This window comes from Eulemur rufifrons, chromosome 9, assembly GCF_041146395.1.
Source record: "Eulemur rufifrons isolate Redbay chromosome 9, OSU_ERuf_1, whole genome shotgun sequence".
Classification (NCBI taxonomy): domain Eukaryota; kingdom Metazoa; phylum Chordata; class Mammalia; order Primates; family Lemuridae; genus Eulemur; species Eulemur rufifrons.
Genome location: NC_090991.1, coordinates 32,906,285 through 32,916,683, shown reverse-complemented (window position 1 = coordinate 32,916,683; position 10,399 = coordinate 32,906,285). Strand labels below are relative to the sequence as shown.

The following is a 10,399-nucleotide window of genomic DNA, read 5'->3' as shown; positions in this document are numbered from 1 at the left end:
CTAAACTGCTTCCAGCTTTTTTTTTCCCCTTCTGCAATAAGTCTGTGATCGGCCACGGGACAGAGGCGCCAGCAGCCTGCCGGTGACAGGCGTCAGGTTAGCTCGCTCCCACTCGGGTGGCGCGCCCAGGATATAAATCCAGGCTCGGGGCCCCTGCTGCGGCTCCTCTCCCTGCACACTCAGGAGAGGGAGTTTCTTTCCAAAGACCTTTCTTTTATCTGAAGCCGCAGGGCCCAGCAGGCTGCGCTGACTTGGTGGAGGCAGCCGGCAGCAGCAGCCTCAGCACAGCCTTAGCAAGGAAGCCTGCTGGGGTGGGGAGGGCAGGTGTCTCCAGCCCCCGAGAAGGAGGCTCTGGTGGCCCCCAGCCCCTGGCGTCGTTGCAGGGGAGGTCTCTGGCCACCACAGACCGCACCATGGGGGCCCTGGGGTGCCGCCGGTTCTGGTCCCGCTGGGAGCAGGTGGCAGCGCCGCTGCTGCTGTTGCTGCTCGGGGTGCCCGCTCGAGGCCTGGCGCTGCCGCCCATCCGCTACTCGCACGCTGGCATCTGCCCCAACGACATGAACCCCAACCTCTGGGTGGATGCGCAGAGCACCTGCAAGCGGGAGTGTGAGACGGACCAGGTGAGTGGACCACGTGAGCGTGTCAGTGAGGCGGGTGGGGGCTGCGGGGTGGGGACGGCTCGGAAGTGCCCCGCAGGACTCAGGAACGTGAAGGAACACAGATCCTGTCGACCCAGAGATAAACAGGGCGAGATGCCTGTCTGTTAGCACCCAGGCCTGGAAAGAGGCAGGAGTGATGTCCGAGTTCATCGGGGACTGGGTATCCGAGGATTCCTCCTTGCCTGCCGAGGGCTGCTGTGAGCCAGCGCTGTGGCTGTGGCAGGCACATAGTGGGGACTGGCACGACACGTTAGCGCACAGGCACCAGCAGCCCATCCCCAGGTGACAGTGGAATGCAGAGCCCTGCAGGGAGGGCCCAGGGCGTCACGGCCAGTGAGGGCAGGGTGGGCTTGGAGCCCACATCTGACAACATCGCTGAGGCCTCACTGGCCTCCAGGCCACCTCCCCAGGGTTGGACCCTGACCCTGCGAGCAGACCAGGCTGATGGCAGGCTGGGCACGAACAGTTCTGAATAGTCCCTCGGGTGTCCCTGGGAAGGAAGAGGGCTGTCAGCCTCCCAGGTTCCTCGGTCCAGCTCTCCGCTCCTCATCAGAGGACACTGCAGCAGGGCTGGGCCGGCTCTAGGGCACTTCCCTCCCAGTTCCCAAGCCATTCCCAAGGGCCATTCCTGCCCACGCCCCCGCCAGGGGCAATGGGCCACGGTACCTGCACCTGCTCCGGGCAGAGCCACGTCCTGGCCGGCCTGGCCAGCTCTGAGGACAGCACACAGTCTCCCATCCCCAGGGAACTTGAGACCCTAGTGCTCCTGTAGGTGCCTGGTCACCCACAGGAGAGCACAGGGCTGCCCTGGGGACAGTGCATGGGGGACCATGCTCAGGCCTCTCAGGCCAGATGCTGCCAGCAGACATGGGGTGCTGAGAGAAAGGGAGATAAGTACTGGGGAGGGGTGGCGGCTGTTCCCGCCCAGCTAGGGTCGTGCCATTAGCTGGCTACGTTTGCAGGGAAGCCTGTTTCACTGGTGGGGGTCGGCCTGCTAAGCCAGGTGGGGCCTGGGCACAGTGGACTCTGGCCCTGTGTGTCCAGGGTAGAGGCACCAGTGTGGGGCTGGGGATTCAGACAGCCTGTGGGGACACTCTTGCCCGTGAGCAAAAGTGTTCTAAGGATCAGTCCGGGTTTCCTGTGCCCCGAGGACCCAGCCTCTCATGGACCTCCAGGTCCTGAAGGAGCCTTCCGGGCCAGTGTCCTAAGGAACCAGATGGCCCGCAGGCTGAGGGGCAGGTTCTCCTGCACCCACTTTCCCTCTTGCCCTCATCTCCCCGCATGGCCCTCTCCCTTGGACGCCGGCTCTGCGAGCTGCCCATCCCTGTCCCCAGCCTCCCCTGGTGTGGCCTGGAAGCCTATGCCAAACAAGGGCTGCAAAACAAAGTCCCTATTCTGAGCCAAAAGGGGTAGCGCAGTAAACAAGCCAGGCACGCAGGCCCCACGCAGCCAGGGTGGCGGGCATTTTCCCCCTCTTAGCTGATGTGGAATGTCAAAGAGGCTGAAATAAAAATTGGAATGACAAGAGGCCAGCCCTAGTGGGGAGTAACTCACAGAGTTACTACCTGGTGGAGGATTAGGAGCGCTGCCCGCCTGCCCCGTGGGTACGATGTGTTTTTGTCAAAAACACCACGTGAGATCCTTGTTTGTGTCGGCCCCAGGAGCGTGGTGCTAATTTCGAGGAATTAAACTAATGCTTTACGTGGCTCCACAGAAAATCAGAGGGGATTACGGCCTGCCAAGTCCCTGCTGACCTTTGCCACACAAGGGGACTTTTCTTCTTGTTGCTTTCCCCCTGAAATGTCCCACACGGAGCTAAGCGCCCGGGCCGTCTCACCTGCCTTCACTCTTGGCTTTGGGTGAACCTGGGCCCATGTCACGGCCTCTGTTCCTCAGGTGTGTGCTGGTCTCCCCCAGGGGGCAGAGGGTGGACAGCCTGGAACATCTGTCCTGGGGGGTTTCCTTCTTGGCAGCTGCTGTGAACTCTTCAAGTCAGCGGAGCATCCTCACCCCATTGGAAAAATGACAAAAAGGGCAGCCTCACTTGTTCAAATTAGACCTCATTTGTGGTCACCATAGGATGTGGGGCGCCATGCAGCATCCCAGCCACTGGGAGCTCGGAGCCCTGGTCTTCGGGCATCACCTCTGGGGCTCTGCATTCTCCTCGGTGAAAGGGTCATAGGAAAATGTCCCCTCTTAGAGGTCTGTGGCCCATCTCTTCCCACACTGCTAGCTGTGTGACCTGGGGCAAGTTACTGAACCTCTCTGTGCCTCAGTCATCACCATCTGTAAAGTAGGGATAGTAGCTGTACCCACCTCAGGCTTGTGATGAGCATAGTAAGTTGACAGATGTCCAAGTTCTTAGACGAGGACCCAGAACACAGTAGACGCCATGCAGGCGTTAGCGGGGATTATCATCAGGTGTTGCTGCTCACTCTAGACGGTGAGCACGTTGGTGTCCCTCCCCACGAACCGTCGGGCAGGGAGCCCCTCCCCTCTTCCTTCTCCTCCCTGTTCAGGCCTCTCTCTGGCTCTTTCAGGAGTGTGAGACCTACGAGAAGTGCTGCCCCAACGTGTGCGGGACCAAGAGCTGTGTGGCGGCCCGCTACATGGACGTGAAAGGGAAGAAGGGCCCCGTGGGCATGCCCAAGGAGGCCACATGCGACCACTTCATGTGTCTGCAGCAGGGCTCCGAGTGCGACATCTGGGACGGCCAGCCCGTGTGTAAGTGCAAAGACCGCTGCGAGAAGGAGCCCAGCTTTACCTGCGCCTCGGACGGCCTCACCTACTACAACCGCTGCTACATGGACGCCGAGGCCTGCTCCAAGGGCATCACGCTGGCCGTCGTCACCTGCCGCTATCACTTCACCTGGCCCAACACGAGCCCCCTGCCACCCGAGACCACCGTGCACCCCACCACGGCCTCCCCCGAGACCCCTGGGCTGGACATGGCGGCCCCAGCCCTGCTCAACCACCCTGTTCACCAGTCGGTCACGGTGGGCGAGACGGTGAGCTTCCTCTGCGACGTGGTGGGCCGGCCCCGGCCCGAGATCACCTGGGAGAAGCAGCTGGAGGATCGGGAGAACGTGGTCATGCGGCCCAACCATGTGCGTGGCAACGTGGTGGTCACCAACATCGCCCAGCTGGTCATCTATAACGCCCAGCCCCAGGATGCTGGCATCTACACCTGCATGGCCCAGAATGCCGCCGGGGTCCTGAGGGCTGACTTCCCGCTGTCGGTGGTCAGGGGGGGTCAGGCCGCGGCCACCTCGGAGAGCAGCCCCAACGGCACGGCCTTTCCGGCAGCCGAGTGCCTGCAGCCGCCTGACAGCGAGGACTGCGGCGAGGAGCAGACGCGCTGGCACTTCGACGCCCAGGCCAATGACTGCCTCACCTTCACCTTTGGCCACTGCCACCGCAACCTCAACCACTTCGAGACCTACGAGGCCTGCGTGCTGGCCTGCATGAGCGGGCCCCTGGCAGCCTGCAGCCTGCCCGCCCTGCAGGGGCCCTGCAAGGCCTACGCGCCCCGCTGGGCCTACAACAGCCAGACAGGCCAGTGCCAGTCCTTTGTCTACGGCGGCTGCGAGGGCAACAGCAACAACTTTGAGAGCCGAGAGGCCTGCGAGGAGTCGTGCCCCTTCCCTCGGGGGAACCAGCGCTGTCGGGCCTGCAAGCCGCGGCAGAAGCTCGTGACCAGCTTCTGTCGCAGCGACTTTGTCATCCTGGGCCGGGTCTCTGAGCTGACTGAGGAGCCTGACTCGGGCCGTGCCCTGGTGACAGTGGACGAGGTCCTGAAGGACGAGAAGATGGGCCTCAAGTTCCTGGGCCGGGAGCCGCTGGAGGTCACGCTGCTCCATGTGGACTGGGCCTGCCCCTGCCCCAACGTGACGGTGGGCGAGACTCCGCTCATCATCATGGGCGAGGTAGACGGCGGCATGGCCATGCTGCGGCCCGACAGCTTCGTGGGCGTGTCGAGCACCCGGCGGGTCAGGAAGCTCCGCGAGGTCATGCACAAGAAGACCTGCGACGTCCTCAAGGAGTTCCTGGGCTTGCACTGAAGCCCCCCACCCCTCCCTGGCCCCTTCCTGGCCCTCTCCCACCTCCCCCCGCCCCATGCCCCTCAGTCAGCAAATCTGGGCAAGGTCAGATCAGACAGTCGTGGGCCGGCAGGGAAACATCCATCAGCATGTCAGAAAAAAGCCACCAGAGGGTCTCAGATCAGCTTCTATTCTTTGGGTTCTATAAGGGGTTCATATTTTTAGCTGAGGGGGACAAAAGGGGAAGTCAGTCGACACGTGTAGGTTGTTCCTGATGACCAGTCTAGTCTGCTCAGGCGTTCTCCCTTTGCCACCCCCAACCCCTGGCTCCCCCAGCCACCTGCCCACAGCCAGGCCCGGCCAGGGTTCAGGGGACGGCCGCTGCGTGCTGGTTACAGGAGAGTTGAATGAAAGGGCTTACAAGGGGGCAGGTGGGGGGAGACAGGAGGGCGCAGGGACTCGCGGCACAAATTCCCCACAGCCTCCTAGATCACTGTGAGCAGAGACCGCTTGGTGTTAGAGGTGGGGGCGGTGGGAAGCCGGAGGCATAGCCCAACCCAGCACTCAACTGGCTCTGAGTAGGGGCTGCTGGGACAGGTGGCTCTGGGTGCTCATCCTGTGTCTCTAAGGCCAGCGCAGCACCAGCCGAACACATCCTTCCTCTCGGCTGCATTGGTTTGTTGATCGAATTGTGTTCACTTCAACCCAGTGGACATTCTCGGAACACCTACTGGGTGCCAGGTGCTAGGACCACAGACTTCTGTCGGTCACTGCTCAGCTCCGAGTCCCCGAACACAAACACCATGATCCCAGGGTCCCCCTAGAAGCAGACCCGTGGCTGGGCCCCCCAGCTCTCGCGTCTCCATTCGATGGACTGTGTGCTTTCACAGGCCGCTGCACGTAAAGCCCCGGGCCCTGTTTTTGTAGCAAGAGAAATAAAGGAAGAGGAAAAGCAGGCGGGAAGGGGCAGTGGAGGAATAGGAGAGGGGGAGGCAGGCTTGAGGAGGAAGAGGAACGCTGCTCACTGCTCCCATCTGGTGGTGGCCTTGGGAGCCCGCAGGAGCCTGGAGAGAGGCCCTCGGTGCGGTCTGGGAGGGAAGGTTTGGGGATGTGGCAGCTTGTTCGTGATTTTCTTGTGTTTCCAGACTCCCGGGATGGGCCTGGCCACTTCCCCACGAGACAGAGGATCTGGGAGCCCCACTGTCAGCCCTGCATCTGCCCCCACGCCCTCCTCAGCCCTGCATCTGTCCCTGCCCCTCCAAAGCTAGCGAAGGTCATTGTGGGGCATCCTCATTTCTTCCTCAAATATAGGGAGGAAGATACCAATTAAAAGCTCATAGTATCAACAGCCCTTCCTGTGTGATTCCTGTGGGCTCACGCTGGGGAGGGGACAGGGGAGGGATAGTGGTAGTGGTCATTTGCTTGGTGACCTTCTGGGAGGGAAGTCTGGCTAATGGGATCACATGTGGGTGCTAGAGGGACACTGCTGATACTCAGGCCACTTTGCAGCTCCGAGGCCCCTAAGCAGGGCTGCTGTGTGAGCTAAGCACGAGAAAGCGGAGGCCAGAGAGGCAGGCAGGGGTGGGGCGTAGGCCCACGAGACCTGACTCGAAATCTGGGTGCCCAGACCCCATTATGACAGCTCGGCGGGTCAGGTGCACAGGCCAGACCCTGCCACTGATGGCGTCGAGTTCAGAGGTGAGAAGGTGGAGGAGATGGGAGTGGGACAGGCAGGGGCTGTGCCACCAGCTGTGACTCCCTAGGAGGCCTCTGGGTGGGGCCTGGTCCCTGGAGGACTCTGCGGCAAAGCCCCGGGTATGCCCTGGCGTGGGGCCTGGTTCTGAGAATGGAGACAGCGACGTCTTTGGCCTCAGGGTGGCCCAGGCCTGCTCCTCACCCCTGGAGATGTGTTCAGGAGCCCTGCAGCTGTGGCACACCCCACAGCTCGTCTGTCCCCTGCAAGAGACACTGCTGCCCTGCACGCTTGCCTGGGCTCCAGCCCAGTGGAGGACTCAGGCCTAGCCCAGCCCAGCCCGTCTCAACCACAACGAGGGCACGAGGCCTGGGCCGGGAGAGGGCAGGCACTCTGCTCCCTGAGAGAGGAGAGGCCAGAGGGGCGGGAGGTTCTCAGGCAGCCATCGGGAGAACACTGAGCCCCCAACTTAGCCACCAAGATGGTGTGATCTGCTATGATGACACCACTGCTCTCCAGCCTGGGCAACACAGCGAGACCCTGTCTCTAAAACACGTATATAAATTTAAAAAAGATGGTGTGATCCCTGCTCAGGCCAGGTAGCCAGAGGGCGAGGACTGTCTCCTCAGCCTCCCTACAGGCCTGGGGACATTGGGTTGCAGCTGCCGCTAGCCCAAGGTCTAGCACACTAGAGCCTGAGGAAGCGAGTGTCCACACACTAGCACAGGTCACCTCCCCTTCACCCCCACTTGCACAAATACGGGGCCTGAGCCCTGTGGCAGGGGCCAGGTGGCACTTCTGCTCCCCTAGTGGTGGTGTGAGGTTCAGGAAAATCCCACCTGAGGGGTCCCGCTCCCCAGATCACTGCCCACCCTCAGCCCCAGACCCCGGGGTCCCCGTCACACTCCAGCCCCAGCTTGGCGGAGCAAGAAAACCCAGCCTGTGAGCTCAGACTCACCCAGGTCTGTCTGGGCCCTGCCACTTTCCTGCTGTCTCTCTGAGCCTCAGTTTCCCTTATCTGTAAAACAGAAGGTAGTAAGAGCACTTTACAGAGACTTGGGGAGCTCGACCCCATTAGCCTTGTAAAACTGGACAGGCTGGGAAACAGCCTGGCCCGGGGTGGCTGCTGCCCCGTCTCACCCTCAGCCGCCCCCTGGCCGGGAAAGGCCAAGACCTATAGCCCTGCCCCCATGCTGGGTGCTGGGCTTCCCAGCTTCAGCAGACACACAGCTTCAAATGTTTTATTCTGTTGCTCACAGCGTACGGCCAAACTGAGTGCCCCACATAGGCTGATTTGGGGTTCAGAAAATATGGGCACTTAGGGAATGGGTGGTTTAGACTCTGTTATAACTTCTGACCTACTACATGGCATTTCTTTTTTTTTTCCTTTCTTTTTTTGTTTTAGAGACAAGCTCTCTCTCTGTTGCCCAGGTTAGTCTCGAACTCCTGGCCTCAAGTCATCCTTCTGCCTCGACCTCCCAGAGTGCTAGGATTACAGGCATGAGCCACTGCACCTGAGCAGCATGTATTTTTCTATCCTGGAAACCAAGCTCGAGACCCTTACCTGTGTTACCCTAGGCCTTATACAATGCCGGTCATCTAGTAGGTGCTCAGTAAAGGGCCGACTGAGTTCCCGGTTGCCAGGCAGCCTGGGGAGGTCACTTCACTCAGTCAAAACCGCGAGATTTGGCCCTGGCCTGGGCCCCAGGACATGGGGAGGTCGAGCCTCCTTCACCAAAGCCAGACTCGCCCGCTTCCCTGTCTACACTAGACGCTCGCTCCTCCCCTCCTTGCGTCCTTGCGGCTCTCGGTCCCCCCCACCCAGTGCATCCCTCTGTGCATGTCTTCACAGACCCACCCTGCGCAGCCTGTCTCCGGACCAGCCCCGGGGCTTCTGGGGCAGGACAGCTTGGCTTTTTCCACCCTCCGGCCACCCGCACCTCCAGCCTCCTAGGACACTCTGCTCCATTGTCTCGCCAGCTGCTCTGTAGTCTGATGTCACCCGCTGGACAGTGGGGCCAGAGAGAGGGGCTCGGGCTGGAATCTGGCTAGGGAAGGGAGAGAATAAATACGCAGCGTCGTGGTGATGTCCCCAGGCCGTGGAGGCCTCCCCGTGTCCCATCGTCTTGTTAGGACAACATCAGCATGAGTGAGTGCTTACTATGTGACAGGCACTGGACAGTCTCCATGGCAACTGTGTGAGACAGAATGCTGTTTTGTAGGTGGGAAAACTGAGGCTGCAGGGGTGAGAAACTTGCCAGAGATCACACAGCTGGCGAGCGAGTGGCAGAGCCGGGACCTGAGTCCTGCCCGTCTGACTTTGGAGCTCGTGATGCCCACATCATGCTGTTTCTCCCCGTGTGCGACACACACACACACACACACTGCTCTGGGCCACGCAGTGGGGAGTCCCACCAGGACCCCAAATATCTCCAAAGAGCCTGCCTCCAGGCAGTGCACACACACCACCCTGGCGGTTTCTGACCTCGCCGTGTGACATGTCTTTCCATCACGCACATAAGCAGTCATGGCCTAGATTCCTGAGCGAGACACCAGCCTTCTGCCTACTCATCCTTCAAGACTCGGCTCCTTGGGGAAGCCTCTGCTGTCCCCCAGGCCCCGTGAGCACTCCTCTCTGAGTCTGTCCCCATCTACACTTGCACTGATCCAGATCGGAGTAATTGCCTAGGGGCTCCAGGAGGGCTGTGGGCCCAGCTCCCACAGCTCACGGGGGTTTGCGGGATGAACAAAGGATGCTGGGACCGAGGGCCACACGGTGCTATTGCACTGGACAACCGCGAGGCTGGGAAGGGGCCCCTCTGGAGTCTTCCCTCCTTTTTCAGGGCTCCACCTCCTGACACCTGCTCCTCCTCCTTTTCCTCCCACCACCCCACGAGTCTGCAGCCTCCCTCCTGCTCCGGGGAATGTGTGATTAATGCAGGCAGGATGGGTGGCAGGGTTCCTGGGTCCTATTCTTGGCTGTGGCCTCATTCTGGAATGTGCCTTGAGGTCAGGTGACACTCCTCTCCCCAGGCTGTGTCAGGAGGAAGAATAAACCTCCAGCTGGAATTTTTCGGGGGGAGAGGGCGGGACAGGCGGTGGGCAAGGCTCCCACCCTCTCCTTCCCACCTCTAGGCTCCCAAGCCCCTCCGTGCTGCTCTTCCAGGGTCAGGTTGGTGTCTCTGTGTCCACATCCCAGATTAGCCTGGGACACGGAACTCTGGCTCCCGGGTCTCCAGCAGCACTCTGGCCACCCTCAACCCGCGAGGGAAAACAGGACTCAGCTCCAACGCTTCCCAGTCTGGCCTCTCCGGAGCTGGGGCCCCTTCCCAGCATGTCTGTCGCAGGGGCACTTGGGTGTTTCTGCCCCTTTCATATCTTGGGGGTACTGCCAGGGACCTGGCAGGAGGAAGATGTACCCCTCCTGAGAATTTGGTTTCTGTTTTGGTGCGAGGGACACATCCAATTAGTCCATAAGCTAAGAGGGGACAGAGGATGGTGACTGCTTTGTCTTCTTTCAACGTGGGCAGCCAGGAAGTGAAGAGGGGGCCTGGGGTATTGTCACGGACCCTGGGCAGGAGAGCAGCGCGGTGCCAGAAGACGGGGAGTGGACGTTTGAGTACTAACAGCTCAGAACCAGCACTTCACTGTACTGCCCAGTTTCACCCTCACAACCCTCTCAAAGCTAGAAATTATTTGACTGTTTCACCATTTGGCAGATCCCACCCTAGGTTACAACCTTCAGGAGTGCAGACAGGCTGTGCCTTGCTTACCTCTATCTACCAAACACAAGCCTGACCATGGGGGATATTCGATAAATATTTCTTGAATGAATGAATGAATGAAGCAAGTCCTACAGACCTTATGGAGGAAGAGATGCCCTCATAGGTATTATTTCCCCTATTTTACAGATGATGAATCTGAGACTCTAAATGTTTAAAGGACACGTGCCCAAGGTCATAAGGTCAATAAATGGAAGAGCCAAGACTCAAAGCCAAGTCAGTCTG

At 60.3% G+C, this 10,399-nt stretch overlaps 1 protein-coding gene across 1 annotated transcript; it reads left to right on the top strand.

The window, feature by feature from the left end:
- Positions 1-413: 413 nt before the first annotated feature.
- WFIKKN2 (WAP, follistatin/kazal, immunoglobulin, kunitz and netrin domain containing 2) lies at positions 414-4,720 on the top strand. Its single transcript, XM_069481170.1, has 2 exons — positions 414-620; positions 3,200-4,720. Exons 1-2 carry the CDS (start codon positions 414-416, stop codon positions 4,718-4,720), a joined length of 1,728 nt encoding a protein of 575 aa, XP_069337271.1.
- Positions 4,721-10,399: the final 5,679 nt, after the last annotated feature.